Raw genomic sequence first — 20,414 nt, 5'->3', positions numbered from 1 at the left:
AACAAAACTTTAATGAAAGGTAAAAGCATTCAAGAGAAACTATCAATCAAATATTAATGTTATTACAAATTGCATGATATCAGGTTTCTTAGAGGAGAATTTGAGCCTAATTGGATCAATTGAAAGAGATTATGTCCTGGTCAAGCGCTGAAATAAGCGTCCGGACACGGACAATGTCCGGGCGAATTGACCCCTTTTGACAGGCCAAATTGCCTTTCGTCCGACCGTGTTTTTGTAAAACATTAAGTCAAAAATATTCGAGTCGATCGTTATTTATTATTAGACTCGAAAGTCCAGAACCAAAAATATCAATGACCCGAGTCATAGTGAAAATGTTACTATTTATATCTCGGCCGCGTGCAGATAAAATCTTCAATAATTTTTAGAATCGACTCTTTTACGATGGTTATATCAACGACCCGAGTCATAGTAAAAATATTACTATTTATACATGTATCTCTCTCGGCCGCGTGAAGATAAAATAATGAATAATATTGAGAATCGGCTCTTTTACACTGGTTATTCGAGTCTCGTAGCTAGCTTTGCGTTACTTTCGTATATGATTAGCTCTAAATCACACCTAACATGACATGTAATTATATAAATTATTAGTAATAAAAGTAATAATATTTTAAAATTAGTTTACAAGAAAATGTCCAAGTTGACTATGGATGTAATTAGGGACAGACTTTTTATACGAAAATATCTCACTTTGTTGGACACTTCCAATGTGAATGTAAATAGAAGAGTCGTGAAAACATGTCGAATAAAATAACTTCTTACTTTTCCCAACCCTCGGAAACGGATATCCCGGCTAGTGGGACCGTTCCAGAAAATTCAAAGACTGGTACTGTGTCTTAATCTTATGTCTCTCATAAAGACACTTCTAAACGGGGGCCGTCGCCGTCACCAGTTCGAAAATTACAAACACGAACCGTAGAAAAGTGGATCAAAAATGACTTGGCAGATTCTGAACCATTTACGACAACTCAAGATGTCTATTCTTTAGTTAAATTTGAATCTTAATCAGAGTTTTTAGGATTTAGTCCCCAGCCCCACCAAAGAGATTAATGACATTATTATATGAACTATAAAGTTGTATTCCATATACATATAAAAACTTAAAACTCCAGGTTGTATGTGAGTCATCAATTTATTTTATTAATAAATGTATGTATAATAATATATATAAACATAGTAAATTTCAACAGTTTTTTGGTTTAATATACTTTATAAAGTATTTGTCAGGCTGAAAATCTGAAATGTCCGGCCGAAAATCAGTTCAGCCTGACATGATGTCAGGCTGAACCTTAGCAGTTATTTCAAGGCTTGGTCCTGGTGATTTCATGTTAGATTGAAATGAAATGAAATGAAATGAAATGAAATGAAATGGAGTTTAGCGTCCTACTGTTCTGCTCCGACTGGGCTAATGAAGACTGGCATACCATACAGTGTGCTATGAGGGAAATTATGCCCAGACAGCGGCGCTACAACCTACTCTTATATCGAATTCAAACTGCCGAGGGATCTTTTACGTGCACACCAATGTGTACACGGGACCTTGGTTTTTCATCAGGCCCTCCGTCCTACATCAATGACAAGGGTAAACCACGCCTGAAAATCCTAATGAACTTTTATTGGCCAACACTTACTCACTGAGCAACTGTGGCTCCGATTTCATGTTAAAGTTTTGATGTCACATTCTAAAGACAGTGGATTAATGAAATATAATTGAATCAAGAATACATGTGCAACTTAATATAGTTCATAATCTACTGCGATATCTCCTTAGGAGATATCGCTTTACATGAATTTGATTGGTCAGTTGAAAAGGGACTACTTTTTTTTATTTTCAAAGAACAGTTTATTTCTTATTAAAAGTAACTTTTTTTTTTATTAAAAATGAACTATTGTTATTCAATTGACCTTGATGGAAACACTGGGTCAATATAAAGGGCTTTGCAATGGTTGAATTGCTGTCAAAAAATGATGTATCACTACGCCGTAATGTTCAGTATATAAGTGAAATCTACAGCAAAGAATTATATATATTTATCTATTTGTGCATGTAAGAAGGGATTGAGTGATAAATAAAATCTCCTACTCGTCTTTTTTGATATCAAAAAGCCTCGTTTTTTGTTACTTTATCAACTTGTGTTGATATTTTTTGATATAAAAAAAAAGACTGGTGGTAGGAGATTCTCTATATGATGATATATCTATATATGTACAATATAAGGTTGTATTATAGTATGTATATATACATGTACCTACCTATGTACATGTACAATACATGTATAAGGTTGTATTATAGTATGTATATATATATATACGTACCTATGTACAATATAAGGATGTATAGCTTCAGCAACATCATGCATCTGTATATACATGTTGACTATTTGTGGTAAATATAAATCTATCTCTTCATCTCTAAAACTAAATAAACGATTTCCTGAAAATAAAATAATACATACACATACAGTATATACACACATTGGGTTTAACGTCCAACTTTTCTACACCAATCAGGTTATTAAAGACAGTATCATGCAGTGTGTTATGAGTGAAATTTTGCCTAGGCAGCACCACTACGACCTCCTCTTATTTTGATTTCCAACATTGAGCGAATCTTTAACATGCTGTAATTTTTGTGTACAGTAACGTGTGATGGACAGTGGTTTAGCTTAAGCAGAAAATGCTCATCAACGAACTTACCCAAAGAACATGTAAACCGAAATTGAACATTCTACCTCAAGTAAGAACGGGGTTCTTTTGTACCAAAGTCTTGACCAATCATTCAAATTGCTTATCTCTGCTCAGCCTACATATATATTCTCATCACAGAGCACAGGGCCTAGTGGTCTAGAGTGAGACGCTTCGACCTCTAGCTGGCCGGTCATCTCTGGCTTGCGGTTGTGGTTTCGATCCCTGGTGTGAGCGTACATGTATGTGAGTTGGAGATAGGGGCGGCTTTTAAACCTCATGGGTTTACTCCGGGTACTCCAGTTTCCTCCCACAGAAAAGACCCCTGCGCGTACGCTAAGATAATAAAAAAAAAAATAAGACAACTTGTCTGCGATATCACCTTCGGTGGAAGCGGACGTTAAAACACTAAGAACAACAACATCAATCATGCTTGTCTGCGATATCACTTCTGTGGAAGCAGACGTAAAGCTATCTCACAGTACACACTCCATCTAGGCATTCAACTAATGAAGAACTATACACCAACTTGAACTTTCTAGCTCAATAAGAAGGAGGGTTATTGTGTCCTAAAATGTGTGATAGACAGACAGACAAGCGGACGGACAGACAGACCCATTTTATAAGTCCTGTGCTTTCTTTGAATAAATAATGATTGTATACAATGTATATATATATAAAGTAATCTGATTAAAATACAGATCTATATTTCGTTTTTTTTATACTTTCAATGGCCTACACTACTTGAAGATCTGACCGGTTGTAGTGATATGTCGCATCAGAGGTCACATGAGCTGCTTTTGATCCTATGACGTCAGACATTGATTAATCAACTAGCATTGATGTTTCTTGTGGTTTACCCACAGTTTTGTGCACAGCGCGCCAAGAACTCGCTGTAATAGTCCGCTTCATTGGCTAATCCCTCACATAAACTAGAACGTGGCTTATATAACAACTTTTCCAGATCCTAGTGTAGTGAAGACAAGTAAAACGAAACTTTGAACTATAAAAAACGAAACGAAATAGGATCTGTGTTTTAATCAGATTGGATTTGATGGCAAACTTACCTAAATAAGACTGGACGCCTGGTTCTTTAGAATTAAATAAATACGAGATAGCAATTGACATATCAAACAGTTTCGACTCGAATAATCTCAATAACCACGATTGTTTGGGAGGTGGCACTTTTGTTTTTTTCAACATTTGTGATCTTTCTTTCGCAGACTTCGAATCACACGTGGAAATGTGGACATTTTTGCCGACATGATGTAAATTTAATTGCAATGATTTCGGATCCAGTTTGTCTGTTTTGTTCGTTTCCATAGAAACCACGTCCATCCCCACCCCCTCCACATTTTCTCCACCATTTACACAACATTCAATATCAGTTGCCATGGCTACATCCACACCCTCTTCTACTAATCCTTCGTCTTGTATCATTGAATCTGATTGGTCAGGATTAGTCTGATTAAGAGTCGATTGATCAGCGACGTGTAGTAATTCGGAAGTATTTGTTTGTTCGACTGCCGAGTACGAGAGACTTCTCTCCAATAAAGATGGCGAGACACGGTCACAGATGTTCGTGATGTTATTTTGGTCAGTAAAATGAACAGAGTGTGGTTTGGCTTGATGCAGCTTGGCCTGATTTTCTTGTGGCAGGAGTCCGTTTGGTACTAAACGCAAGGCTTGTCTCATTCGTTCCTCCAGGTGATTCTTATCGCTCTCCATACTTTGATAATTGCCGTTCACCTCCGAATCGCCAGCTTTCCTATCCACATAAAAGGATAGAGTTGATTGGCTTACAGAGTTAGCTGCATTGTGTATCGAAGAACTAGATTTACTTAAAATAGATGACGGTGCCTCAAACTCAACTTTCATTAATTCAGATGATGTCATATTTTAGGTCTATTTAATAGTTATTAAATTGTTCACCCATGTCCCTTTCATTATTCACGTTAGATGTTGTATTTTATTTCATGTGTTTGATTGTTTCTGTAATTTATTCAGGATTCTGCCATTTTGGTTTGAAACAGTACAAATACCCCTATACTAAATAACCTGAAAAATACAAACATTATAATTATTCAATTAACCTTTAAACCCCAGTAATATACAAACATTATACATGTAATTATTCAATTAACCTTTGAACCCCAGTAATATACAAACATTATACATGTAATTATTCAATCAACCTTTGAACTCGCAGTAATATACAAGTACAAAAATTGCATTTATGTGACCATAGATGCATTTTCATATTCCTGAAGCAATGGCCCGGGGAAATCCTTCCCTGCCCATTGCTGCACATGAAGCTAAAAATTGGGTGTTTTATCCGATGTGTCTATTTCTATCATGTATAATCTGATCAAATCTCTCCCGAGATCCATTGTTGGAAGTTCTAGTTCTATTCAGTTTGTTGAAACAAAATATGTGACATGGCAGTCCGACTCTTTGATCTGGGGTCTTCCGTAGAACTTCTGACAATTGATTAATTAATGAATTAAAATAGTGTCTAATATTCTCTGGTTAACAACTCATAATGAATGTCACAATCTGGTTAAATCACAGATCCTATTTCGTTTCGTTTTTATAGTACAAAATTTCGTTTTACTTGACTTTACTACACTTGGATCTGGAAGAGTTGTTATTTAACTTGTGTTCTGAATGGTGTCAAGGATAAGTCAATGAAACAGTCTGTTACGGCAAGCTTTAGGCCTTTTTTAGCACAGAACTGTGGGTAATCCACTAGTAACATCAATGCTGATTGGTTAATCAAATGTCTGACATCATAGGGTTATAAGTCGGTCTTTTGACCCCTGACGTGACCTATCGCTATAACTTGTCAGATCTTCATGTAGTGTAGGCCATCGAAAGTATAAAAAAACGAAACGAAATATAGGCCCAGACCCCGCTAACCATGTCCGACAGTCCGTCTAGCTGTGTGGTACAGTCCTCAAGCACCTATTATAATACACTAGTGGATGACCCGGAGCTGCACAGGTTGAAAGTACATGTAGTATAACTAGGACATTGTCATTAGAGAGAGAGAAATGGGGTTTAACGTCCACTCGACACAAACTAGGTCATTTCGGGACTAACTTATGGTTTAATTTTATTTCAATAATTCGCTTGCGCGTAGGGGTCTTTAGCAGTGGGAGGAAACCGGAGGACCCGGAGAAAACCCACCAGGTTGGACAGGCGACCCTACTCCTTGTCACGTACAACCGGGGATTCCAAACCATGCCAGTCGACTAAATGACAAGACTTTATGATACAGCGCGTGCACGCTAACCATTCAGCCATCCAACCCCCCCATTGCCATTAGAAGTGGTAGTCCAACACCACCAGACTTATGTTACTCACGGTCGGAGCTACCCCTATATACACCAAATTTCAGCCCTAGTGTAGCCACCAACCCTGAACAGACAAACAAACGACAGTCACAAATATTTATATTGATTTACCAAACCTGTACGTCTAAATTCAACGAAAAGTGTAAGTAAACTTCACTCCAATATTTACAGGTTTAAATGATACAACAAGGATGTTCCACGGAAGCTTAATTACATACTACTCATAAATATAATGACAGATACATCCTATAAATTAGACAAGATATTAGATCAAGAAGCTGTCAACATTTTACACATACAGAGTTCAAAGGTCACCAGCTAAACAAAAGCATGATATATATACCACCTACTCAACACAATCCATCCCAAATACCACTTATAATATCTAAGATAGTAAACAGAGCAGTGGGGGCTCCCTTTAGGCCAAGAAAATTTAATTTTCAGTTCTTAAGGGACTTGATATAAAATAAACAGCCACTTGAATGATGTGGAAGATGTTTTGTTTGAAATTTGGAACTAAAAGCTTTTAAACAGCTCAACCAAGTTATTTGGATTTTAAATTAGTCTTTTTCCTGAAAAAAATAAGGAGCAAAATGTTAACAGGTGTTCCTGAAGAACAGAAAATCAAACTGTTGTGGCCTAAGCACTGAATATAATGTGAATTGTGTTCCACATGACCAGTAAATTTACTTTACTTTATGAATAAAACTACTTTATCATATTAAATAAAATAAAGTGACGTTTAATGTCTCACTTTTCTCTAAACCTAATAGTACATGTACATATCTATTCACAAACTGTTTTTAAATCAATAGTACATCTAGTCACACTCACAAACTGTTTTTAAACCAATACTACATGTACATCTAGACACAAAATCTTGTTAAATGAGACAGTGACAGCCCTATAGTAGATAATGCAATACTATGAATATTACTATTAATAGACAAAGATAGTGCTATAATTATCTATGATCTACTTAAAGATGCATTAGGTAAGATTTAGAGCTGACTGTTCTTGCTACAATTATAACAATAGGTTTTAAAAAATATACTGAAAATTTTATTCAAATTACTTTATTCTGACCAAAGATGCCACCATTTGAAGTTTTGACAAGATGTGGATAGATTGCTTATTATCGTAACAACGGTACTTGTTATTCGAGACTTGGCCTCGCTTCGCCATTTTCAAACAAATCATTAAATGGCGACCACGTTTTAATCCGTTTAAATCTCTGCCATTAGATATTCTAGAGAAATGATTATGGACTTGTCATGTGAATAAATGTCTAAATAATAATTCATATACGAGAGAGAGAGAGAAATGGGGTTTAACTGTCTCCACACAAACTAGGTCATTTTGAGACTAACATATGGTTTAATTTTATTTCAATTATTCTCTTGCGCGTAGGCTCTTTAGCAGTGGGAGGAAACCGGAGAATCTAGAGAAAACCCACGAGCTTGAACAGGCGCCCCTTCTCCTTGTCATGTACAACCGGGGAATTGAAACCACATCAGTTGACTCAATGACAGAGTGTGCACGAGCTAACCATTTGGCCATCCACCCCCCTTCATATATAATATATAAAGACCTGCAATAGGTAGATTTAGCTTTGAAGGCTTGACACTTTATTTAGCACTACAGGAATCACTTGCAATATTATGAAAATTTTATCTCTAAACTAATAATAGTAGTATCAGTCCAAAAATTGTCCATTTATTTTTGCCTTTTTAATTAAGAAAACAATAATAAATAAGACAGGCATATGCCATACAGTGTGCTAAGAGGGAAATTTTGCCCAGACAGCGGCGCTACAGCTTACTCTTATGTCGAATTCCATCTGCCAAGGGATCTTTTACGTGTGCATGTCAATATGTACAAGGGACCTTGCAGTTTTTTGTCCCATCCAAACGACTAGACATCTATCCTTGCGATATACTTGTTGTATATAAACAATTTTACCTACCACAACACTGTACATGTAAAGTTATTCATTTCTATTAAAATATAAAGTATGTGGTTGATGTTAGATCATCCTCAAATTGATCATAATCTATAAATACATGTACCACCATCACAATAAGCTTACTCTGTATCACACTAGGATTATACATAGAAATAATAAGATAAGCCTACCTATGTTTATATACTTAATCTATGATCCTCCCACATATTCATATAATCTCAATAATTTCACAATCTCAATCTGAATCATTTTAGGGTCAGAGAGGGAGATAGAGAAAGAAAAGAATTAGTTTTAACTTCCATGCGACACAAACTAGGTCATTTCGGGACTAAGATATGGTTTAATTTTATTTCAATAATTCGCTTGCACGTAGGGGTCTTTAGCAGTTGGAGGACACCGTAGGATCCACGGAAAACCCACAAGGTTGGACAGGTGACCCTCCTTCTTGTCTGGATTGAAACCATGCCACTTGACCTAATGACAGACCATTAGACCATCCAACACCCCAACAAACAAGGCAAAATATAAAAACTTTTAAGAAATTTTTATATTCGGGCAATAATAAATTTCATTTTCAGGCAATAAATTTCATTTTCGGGCAATAATAAATTTCATTTTCGGGCAATAAATTTCTTTCATTTTTGGGCAATAATAAATTTCGGGCAATAAATTTCATTTTCGGGCTATTTAAATCATTATTATTATACTATAAGCTTATATTACAATATGTACTACTTTTCTCACCCAAGTGTTGCCCAAGAAAGTTCGTAAAAATTTTTCAGGGTGGTTTTCCCCTTGTCAGTGGTGTAAGACAAAGTGACTAGCTGTATGGATAGAATAAAAAACCTAGATGGCGTGCTAGTAAAAAGGTACATGTAACCTGATGAAAAAGAGACAATTACATCTACACTCACCAAGAAATAAAAAAATAAATATTTTTTTCAAAATAACCCAGGCTTACCTGCAATTATTGAAAATCCAAGCATTGAACTAGGCTACAGGTACAAGAGATTTCATGAACACTAAACCAATTTTTATGCCTCGTAAATTAACCATTAAAGTGTTAATATAAAAGACTTCATTTTTTTTTAATAGGTGTATTAAAATACATGTAATGATAGGAGTTAACAGTTGTAAATCAAAACTGATTGCTTAGTTACAAATATACATATTGAATCAGTGTAGAAAAACTCAAATTAGCTACAACTACAACTACAACTGTCAATCAAAACCGATTGCTTAGTTACAAATATTGAAACAGTGTTGGAAAACTCTCGATCAAATTAACTACAGTTTGAATACATATAGTGATAGGAGTTAAAAGTTGTAAATCAAAACTGATTGCTTAGTTACATATTGGAGCAGTGTAGAAACACTTAAATTAGCTACATTTGTCAATCAAATGTTTGATTGTTTTGTTATTCCTATTAAAACTGTGTACAAGAGAACAGATTAACAAGTCTAGCTGTCTGTATTAAAACAGTGTACAAGGGCCCCAAATGAATAAGTTTGTCCTTAATCTGTAACAGATTGCAGTCCAATATAATTTTATCTGCCCTTTGTCCTTTCATAAGATCTAACTAGGTCATCAGGTAATTACATGTATCATTTGTTTGTAAACAAAAGATTATCAAATAACACACATTATAATGACCCCATATGTCCTATATTTAAACAAGACCTACAACAGTGAGGCTGATGTCCCCCACCGAGATCCCAAAATAAATAGATGACACATATTAATTAATTGCACATTTATCTTTTTTTATAGAAAATATATAAGATAATGTTACATCCATGCTATCAACTATATGTAGTAATAAAATGTGATCAAATTTTTCTTCCCCCCCCCCCCCCCCTATAGGAAATTTTCAATAATAATTTTACATCAATGCAATCAACATCAACTAGTGAAATGTGATCAGTTTTTTTTATCTCCTATAAGCGATTATTTATTCCATACAAACGTACAACCAACTAATGAAATGTAATCTTTTTTGTTTTTATCTCGTTTTAACTGTATTCAATCCTATCAACTAATGTAATATTTAATAATAACATCAATCCAACCAATATCAACTTATGAAATGTGATCAGTTTTTTTTTTATCTCCTCCTATAGATATATAGATATCAACTAATGAAATGTTTAATACAGTGATATTATATTTAAGAGAGAGAGATAGAGAGAGAGAGAGAGAGAGATGGGGTTTAACCTGGAGTGTTTCATCTCCACTCAACACAAACTAGTTTATTTCGGGACTAACATAAGGTTTAATTTTATTTCAATAATTCGCTTGCGGGCAGGGGTCATTAGCAGTGGAAGGAAACCGGAGGACCCTGAGAAAACCCATGTTTCCGCTACTAACTGGCTCGGGGAGATGTTGTTGTCCCAGTTTCGGAAACATGGGGAAGGTGCCCCTGACGGTACAGCGTAGGCCGTAGCGCTGCTGCCCGGGCAAAATTTCCCTTGTGACACTGTATGGCATATGGCCGTCTTCATTAGCCCAGTTTAGGAGCAGAACAGTAGGATGTTAAACCCCATAAAAGGCATTTCAATTCTTCATTTCTCTCTGTTATACATGTACATGTCATGCTGATGTGGAATGTTGACAAATTGACAATAACTGATTACGTCACAAACAAATGTTTATTATACCACAGATGTCAACTATAGAGACTTGATTGACATAAATGTACATGTACTAAACTAGTACAGGCTTTTATACACACAAATAATCAATAGGATTTCTACTTTTATTTACCAACATTCTACAAACAGTAAAGAGAGTTTAAGCTAAAAATCAATGGGTGTGTACATCTGTAGAAATCACATACAATATAAATGACTCCACACATCGTAACTTCCAAGGTTTTATTACTAGATCAATCGATTTACGTAGTATATTGGAAGAAACATTATTACATTTTTATAAAAAGTTTAATTTACAATGTTTTGTATGACCTTGGTTTTCCCTGCCATTTAAACAACTACGTAAAGCCTAAGGATATGTGGACACGGGACCTTGGGTTTTGTTGTCCTATCCAAACGACTAGACACTGTTCCTTTTCAGGTCTTTTCATCCTGCATCAATGATCATTACTTGAAAGTGGTGGCGTTTGCAAGGGTGGCTAGGAAAATGTGAGATGTAAACCGGGCTAGCGTTAATCCCAACTCTAACCCTAACCCTAACCCTAGACACTGTTCCTTTTCAGGTCTTTCATCCTCCACCAGTTGCCCTTGTCAGGAAGGCCCTCCGTCCTGCCACACTGATAAGGGGAAACTACATGCATGCCAGAAAATCCAGATGTTATTTTTCAACTGATGTTTTAGGACTGGATAATCATGTTAGCAGTTCCGTTCTAAGGTTAGTACTAAATGATAAGGCCAGCTCAATTTTTTGTCATAGGTCACGAGATGTAAACGGGGTTAGCGTTAATCCCGAGCCTAACCCTAGACCTAGCCCCAATGCTTACCCTAATCCTAACCTGCAATCTCGCCAACACTCACATGCCCTAACCTTATTTACATCTTAGCGACCTTGACATAAATTGAGCTGGCCTTAACGAATACATTTAGCCTCGATCGAAGGCAAATCTGTAAACACCCAGGGGCGGAAGATTTATTTTCTTTTTTATTGTAATATATCACCATACATGTATATTGAAAGAATTAAGGCCATATGAATTTATTGGTCTGTAAGCTAATTAATCTATATAGTCTGTTAATCGTTTCGATAGAGATAACAAATAATCATAATCATTATGGCTACGGTACATGTATTTGATGATGTCACATGATAAAAGAGATAACTCTTTTAGTCTTGTTTGTCCAATAACAGCAGAATGAGAGAAGGATATAGACCATGCTTACATTGTAGATGTACAAGTACATGTATATTCTAACATTGACCACATTTTTTAAAATCATACTTTTGCAGTTTATCATTTATACAAGAATAATGTCACTTGATTATACATTATGTATGGTGAGTGACTCTCAAATGGAAGGGGGGGGGGGAGTTGGATGGCCGAAAGGTTAGTACGTGCACGCTGTATCAAGGTCTGTCATTGAATCGGAGATCACGGTGGCTAAGTGGGTTAAGGCGCTGGCTCGCTAGCCTGAAGGTCGGGTGTTCAATCCCTGCATTGGCCGAGAAAGTTCATCTAGATTTTCCAGTGTGGTTCCCCCTTGTCAGTGATGCAGGACGGAGGGCCTGACAAGGACAGCTGTCTAGTCATTCGGATGATACGAAAAACCGAGGTCCCGTGTACACATTGCCGTGCACATAAAAGATCCCTTGACAGTTGGAATTCGATATAAGAGACAAAATTTCCCTCATAGCACACTGTATGGCGTATGCCCATCTTCATTAGCCCAGTTTGGAGCAAAACAGTAGGACGTTAAACCCCATTTCATTTCATTTCTGTCATTGAGTCAACTGACATGGTTTCAATTCCCTGGTTGTACATGTACGTGACAAGGAGTAGGGTCGCCTGCCCAACCTTGTGGGGTTTTTCTGGGTCCTCCTGTTTCCTCCCACTGCTAAGGCCACCTACACACAAGTAAATTATCACTTCCATTCCTTTATTGAAAGATGCAGAAGTGCTTTATGAGTTACAGTGTCAAAGGTAGTCACTAAATAGACAGGTGCTGGAACAATGTAGTTATCAGAAAAACATTAATATCATTAATAATAGTGATAACTTATCATTTACAACTAATGACCATTGACCAATATTGTTGTCATTATTCCTCAAGTACAATTAAGTCATCTACTATTTGACCTATAAAATACTCTCTAATATAAGTGAACATTAACCCCCAGTAATAGTACCGAATGTCTGTCTCTAATATCAAAACCTGTCAATCATCATTCTAACATTAAGGATAATGTATTCTTTAGTAATCACCGATTGATCACACAAAAAGTCTTACATTATATCATAAATAATTCTAACAAGCTACATGTATATATCCTAAGATTTCCATGTCAATTAATCTCATTTACAACTGTTTTCGGCAACCAAAATACCCAACCCTGCCACCACCACACAAAAAAAAATTCTGTGAGATAGAACTTTTCAAATCAATAATTATAATTAGGATCTTCTTAAGATATCTTTAATTACATTTACAACATCATTTAACCTTTGAACTACGGTACAGTAATGGTTCCTCATCAATCACACAGATCTATATTGGTATCCCAATGACCTATAATTCAATAAAACTGAGGACAGGGGTCAATACTACAAGTACATGCATGGCTAGTGATAACCTTAAAACAAGATATTAACCTTCGTGACCTGTTGAACTTTATTTTTAAATTCTTGTTACATGAATCAGAGGCCAGTGTCTGTGTAAACAACAAATATTTTATTACTGGCCACTGTCTGTAAGTTTATAGTACGGAATAAAACAGATATCTTTTTTTTAGATACTTTTGTTATACTTGGCAGGACGATTTACCCAATACTAACGAAATACTACCTCATTATTGTGGAGAACGAACACAGTGGCGAAATTATTTAAAATTTTACGATAAATTGAAAAAGTCTATTTACATGCATTACATCAGTACCCGCTAGCTCGAGCGTCTGAAAGAATAGAAAAATATCTCTTGTATCCAATACCTTGCTACCTAATCACGCACACAAAATAATATCTGGAATCTAAAAATTAAAATTGCCCCTTATGGCTATAATAACGGTAGGGTCCAATATCAATATCATACTATTTTTCAATACATTCCAAAAGCACCACATTGTCATTATGGACATTATGGTTTATTTGGGGCATATCATATACTAGTGGAACTTGATGCGAACTTGTGGATTAAAAAATATTTTTACGCCCCTGCTTTTACTTTACAGATAACATAGTTCACAATATTTTGACAAAAGATTCCTGTCTCTGTCTACACTACTGCACTATGCACTTCGACTTATAAGAATCTTACAAAAGAATGTGGCCACAAGACAGATAAAAAAATAAAACTTGAAACTACAGATATTTGATGTTTGGGTTCAGGATTTAAATCAATGAATAATGGAAAAACCACAAATATGAAGGATATCTTTGACTGACAGATTGGAAGAATTTGGCCTAGTTCTTGGATGGATGAGTCACTGTCATGTTGAATGTTCAAACTACAAACTAGAGTAGAATGCCCTATTTAAAATGTAAATGAGAAGATGCAGTCACAGAGTAAATTCAGTAAGAAGCCCAATTATTGCAATAGTATTTATAGGCTAATCGTACTTGGGAGAAACCATACGAATATATTTCAAAATGTATTGCTTTTAAAATCAACCAGGTCAAGTGACAGCCGGGAAATAAAAACCAAGCAGACGCCCCATTATCTTTTTTTTGAAAGATTTGAAGAAGTTTGTATTTGAAAGGCTTGTAGTCTATATCGGTAACAAACTAAAAATAAACAAAAAATCGAAACAGTTTACAAATATTGACTGAATAATGGACTTAATCGGCGAATTTTTCATTGAAAAGATAGGTGAATAAATTTTTAAGACTTCAGATCAAGGCGATGTCAAAAGCGCATGGTCAGTAAGAAGTTGAAATGCCGGTATACATTCTCTTGTAACGTCGTTCACTTCTCTCAATAGAACACTCACCTTTCTATTTGATAAAGCCGTATCCAAGATAATTAGTGTTAAAAGACAGTTGATATTGTTCGTATACCTAGGGGATCCATTCATTTCAGACAGCCATCTTGAATCTGTTGTTACCTCGATTTCACATCGTCGACCTTCACCTTATCGTATTGGGAGCTATTAATAGTATTATGGAATGAACAAAGAGTCAAAAGTAGAAAATTCATCTCTATTATTCTAGTTTTGAAACTTGGATTTCCTTAATACACAAGAACGTGTCGGATATAAGGATTTTTTTATAAAAAAAAATCCATTGTCTACCTTTTCTATGTGATCTATGTTCAAAAATTTATTCATTGTGTAAAATTAGCAATGTATACTGTTTTAACCATATTTTAATTATAAGTGGGTTTGGGTTTTTTGGGGGTTTTTTTATATTTTTTTTTTAACTGTATTTATTACCTGTCCTGGGTTTTTACCAAATACATGTAGAATTACGGTAGAGAAAGGTAAAACCTCATCTTAAAATAATTATAAACTATAACATATACTTATGGAAAACAGCTGCGAATAAATTTTGAGAAATCTCCAATATAAGGCTAAAACTGGAATCCTGAATATTCTAGGATGGTAATAAGCACGAAATCATAATATTATGGAACACAATTACTATTTTAATTAAAGCGACGTTTCGTTGAGGTTCTCTCAGCGTTGTCAAGCAAAATTTGCCTTTAATGATGAAGAAAATAATTTATGTTACTTCACTCGTATGATTATAATCCGTAATGGTTATATTGGCATAATTAGTTGTTCATTGTTTTGTGTTTATGATTACATGTACTTGAAATTTTTAACTGGAACTAATCGCACGACCAGTTTTAATATGTAAATAATCCACGGGTCCAGTTATGTTGTTTTTACTGCGAGAAAATAAAATAAGCGGATTGTTTTCCCCGCTGTTTTTTTTTCTATCTGCACTAATGACACCAAACGTCAATCAGCTGGAGCTCCAGTTTTAATTTGTTTTTTTATCACGACAAAGAGAGAAGATGACTCGCTCTCTCTTCTTACCTACGAATTTTAAATTTTAACACCGTGTTTTAAAGTGACATTCTGATATACAAGATCTTTTTTCTAATGTTTTTCCTCATTTTACTAATTTAATCAGCCAGTCCATAATATCATATTGTAATGTATTGGACGTTAAATTTGTAATAAACAACAACAACAATATTTTCATCATCATTTGCTTGAAACAGTGCCGGACTTGGCCCACCTGTCAGGTCATATTGACCAAGGCCCACACAAGTACGCGCCGAAGGCGTCATGAGCGAGCCCAAGGCGCGCGAACGTCCAAGGGGGGGGGGGTGGGGGGTCTCCCCCTCGGGAAAATTTTGAAAATTGACAACCGCAAACCCAGTTTCCAAGCATTTCAGACCAATCTTGATACAATTAGATAACAGAATGACCTAAGAGCACTATCATTAGATGAATTTGAGAATTCTCTTCAGTGTCAAAAACAAAAACCTTTTATTCTCCGTGATGAAAATAATGCAAATTATAATATAAAACGTCCACCATGACACTATTTTGCCTGGTCTCCTGGTCTACAGGCAGAAATCGAAAGTGAAACTGAAAGTGAAATCCAAACCCGGAAGTGATTCATTTTTCGCGAAAAACTAAAAAAAACTGGGAGGTTTTTGGCGATTATTTCAGCGATAATGACTTATGAAGAACTAAGTAGAGGTTAAAAGATGAATTACACGGTTCTCGGTAAAAAGTTCTTTCCGTGTAGTACACTTCTTTTTTTGATTTGTTTGTCAGTCATTTTTTTCCTATCTTTTCTTTCTCCTGCCCTGTGTACTGTCCTCTCCTACCTTCTTTCTTATCTTTCCTCCCCCTCTCCTTTCTTTCTCTTTTCTTTTTCCTTCTTTCTTTATAGGCTTAGGCCCACTTTTTTTAATGAGCTTAGCCAGGTGGACAGGTGGGCCCAGTCCGGCACTGTCTTGAAGACGTTATAAGAGAACCCTCAATAAAACGTCGCTTTAATTAAAATAGTAATTGTGTTCCATATTATGGTTTTGTGTTTATTACGCGTGTCAATTGCTAAATGGCGCTCAAAGAAGATATTCTAGGATGGGTTTAATCTTGTTGTTATCGTACAGGGTTAGATTTATTTCATAAGACCAACTTCAAGTTTGGTCAAAGGTCACGAGATGTAAACAGGGCTAGGTCTAATCCCAACATAACCCTAACCCTGGACCTAGCCCTGCTGCTTACCCTAACCCACAATCTCGCCAACAATCACGTGTCCTAACCTTATTTACATCTCAGCGACCATGACGAAATCTTGAGTTGGCCTTAAGAAATAGATCTAGCCACTGTACAGGCCAACACCGCAGCGGAATAGATGGCCCGATAAAACAAAAAATACCTGTGTTTATATGCTGGCCCGGATCCAGGATTTTGTCGGGGGGGGGGGGGGTTGGAGCAAAGGGTAATCATCAGAGTGCCGCATGCATTAGTGATTTGGTGTAGTCCCCAGAGTCTTCGTCGCGGCCTCATTAAACAGAAACTAAAATCTGGGAATCCCATTGCTGGCTTCAGGTGCTGGTCTGAACAGTGATGACCAGTCTCACTGGATCCGCGCCTGATACGGTAACCCGACTGACCCTAGTAGCCTACAGTGCATGTTGTATAAGAGAGAGAGAGAGAGTGAGTGAAGTGAGAGGAGAGAGAGAGAGAGAGAGAGAGAGAGATGGGATTTAACGTCCCCTCAAAACAAACTAGGTCATGTCGGGACTAACATTTGGTTCAATTTTATTTCAATTATTCGCTTAGCGTTCTTTGGCAGTGGGAGGAAACCGGAAGACCCACGAGTTCGGACAAGAGAATCGAAACCACGCCAGTTGATTCAATGACAGATCTTAAGTGATACAGCACGCACGTGCTAACCCCCACCCCCACCCCCACTTTTATTAGAGAATCTTACTCAGTAATTCAGCTATAGAAATGCTAGGAAATAAATAATAAACATTTTACGGTATTTAAAACATCACTTAGGCTATAGACTGTCGATGTAGTTTATTAAAATATTAATATATTAGTTCACTTAATACACACCCCATACCACGGAGAAAAAAAGAAGAAAGGGTTTTTCCGACCGACTGAACCTATTTATTATGGCCAAGTAACCGTATAGTTTTTGATTTTGCCTATCATTATAAATAAACAGAAATATATTCGCCCCGTCAGCAAAACAAGATCAATTAATTGGGGAACAAAAGCAAACGAAGCACGACAATGCAGATACCTGTATATTTATTGTTCAAATGTTTGGGAATGAATGAATTTTTGTAACATGGTCTGCACTTGTTGTTCGGGTATGACGAAAAACGGAGGTCCTATGATAGGGCCTATACGTTCAAGAAGTGCGCGAAAACAATGAAAAATGTACCTGCATGCATTATGTCAAGCAGAGCAAGTAAAAAATAAAAACAAAATATAAAGTACAATTCTTCAGGTTTAAAAATACAATATTTTTTAGTTTTTTTTGTGTTATTGTTATGGACAATTGTAGACGTGATAATGTCTGGTAACAAACATATTAGAATTGTTGTGTTATTGTTGTTATTGTTTATTACATTAAACATGTGTGGTAGTGTATATTTGTATTTATTGCATCTTGAATATTTGTTGTAATATTGTCCCTTTAATATATTAGTTATTTATGGTATATTTGGTGTTCGTTGTATTGTCCCTTTAATAGTCCATCTCTAAGCTGGTTAAGAATATCTTTACAACAGCAAGTCTAAACTCTACTCACTTTTAACTCACTAAAATAACCACATCTCAGCTTCTCTTTCAAATCTCACTTGCATCTTAACCTTGTTACAAGGAGGATCACATTCTGTCACTTGGTAAGTTTTATATTTATTTGACTGACTTTAATATTTTATCTGTTTAATATGGTAATGTAATTAGAATATATTTATATATGAAATAATTAAGTTATTAGTATATTTCTGTAAGTATTTCCATAAGTATGTTTGTGTAATTGAGAATATTCTACTCTCGGCTATTTAGTGTTAATTTATTCATAACCTTAATTTCAGTCTTTGTGTCATACTGTGTCTGTATGGTAGCCATATTTAAGACATCAACCCTATTATAAACTCCTATTTTATAGGGTATGTATATGTATTTGTATGTAATTGTATTAGTTAAAACTCATTGTAAATATATCTTATCCATTCCTTTGTTTCAAATCAATTATTTCCCGCCACTATTTTAAATATATGTATATAGTGTAAACTATTACTATTCTTGATTTTTATACATTTCTTTATGTCTTTCAGAGTTTTTTTTATATGTATACTAAATTGATGATCCACAATAAAATCCTGAACCCATGACCTGGTGTTTTGTTCGTCTTTGTGAATAGAACCCTGCTACACATGCATTATGCAAGAGCTAATTCGGCGCATTGCAGGACTTTCTTTAGTCCTGAAACATTATCTAAATTATTAATTAGACACTAATTAACTTACCAAGACCATATTCAAGGGTCGATGCTATCCGATGGATCCGATATTTAGTGATGGATAATTTAACGTAAAAGTGGATAATTGAGACTTTGTTTATTACAGCACCATCATTAGTAATGATGATCGAGGCTAGCCTAAACTTGAATAGTTTATATGTCTGTTCGACAGCTAGGGTGAAGGAATTTGAAATTTTCAGCATTTTCTGTTCTCATTATCTATTTTTTTAAATATTATAGCGAGAACTGACAGTTCTTTATCTAATCTTAACTAATGCCCCTTTAAGAGCCATATATAGGCCCTTTTAAAACAATGAACTAATTAATTGTCAGTATAGAGAAACCCTATCGTATATTTTCAACACAGAAAATAATCATGTAATTAAAACAAGGAAGCCCCCTGTCATTAAATTAATAGATTAAAGTCTTATTAACAATGAAATCTTAGTGTATAACCATGGACCTTATAATACTGTAACTTTCTGGATTATGACCCCTGATTGTACGAAATATCACGGATTTAGCTTGTAGACGCTCCGATTCATGAGATGAAAATTAAACTATGTATTAATGATCAAAAGTTCTTGGATGAGTTCGACTTTGGTACGAAACAGACCTTACATTCTAGAGCTATAGCCCCTGCTTTAACGTAAACTGTGAAATATGTATAAATTTTGTAGGTCCTCATGAGTTATAAGAAGGCTTTCACAATAACCCTGTGAAACAGTTTGGGCCAACACATGAATTCTTGGTTAGTCAGCCTGCATGATACTCATTGAGCCACCATTGTCCCTGGATTTCAGAAATAAATCTACTAATAATCTAGCAGAGGCGGATCCAAGGGGGGGGCGCGAGGGGCGCCCCCCCCCCCTAATTTTCGACAGTGCCCTTTTTTTCTGCTGAAAGTGCCTTTTCTCAGACCCAAATATGTCCGTTCCCAACCCGTTGCAGGGATCCCAAATGACTCAAACCATCGACTCAAACACACCAGTCTGGTTTAAGGCTCTTTTTCAACGATTTCCAAATGTTTACTTAGATGAAAATATCAGCCAAATAGCTCTTGGAATGGCTACAGATGCAAGGAAACCCAGCTCTCAGCGGCGTGCCTCGTCTACGCGGTCAGTGCCCTCATTTTGCGGCGCCCCCCTCCCCATTTCAAATTCCTAGAATCGCCCCTGTCTAGGGAATATTGTTTCTTATTCCTGTACAAATTTAAAAAATACAGAACA

At 35.8% G+C, this 20,414-nt stretch overlaps 1 protein-coding gene across 1 annotated transcript in view; it reads right to left on the bottom strand.

Moving 5' to 3' along the window:
- Positions 1-14,765, bottom strand: part of LOC126824067 (phosphatidylinositol 4-kinase beta) — a 33,648-nt gene extending 18,883 nt beyond the window's left edge. The window contains exons 1-3 of the mRNA XM_050553243.2: positions 14,664-14,765; positions 3,774-4,764; positions 2,338-2,455 (exon numbers count right to left, since the gene is read on the bottom strand). Coding sequence (XP_050409200.1) covers positions 2,338-2,455; positions 3,774-4,602 — 947 coding nt within the window. The 5' untranslated portion in view covers positions 4,603-4,764; positions 14,664-14,765. The remainder of the gene's footprint in view (positions 1-2,337; positions 2,456-3,773; positions 4,765-14,663) is intronic.
- Between the last annotated feature and the right edge of the window lie 5,649 nt (positions 14,766-20,414).

This window comes from Patella vulgata, chromosome 1, assembly GCF_932274485.2.
Source record: "Patella vulgata chromosome 1, xgPatVulg1.2, whole genome shotgun sequence".
Lineage (NCBI taxonomy): Eukaryota > Metazoa > Mollusca > Gastropoda > Patellidae > Patella > Patella vulgata.
This window is presented reverse-complemented; position numbering and strand designations above follow the sequence as displayed.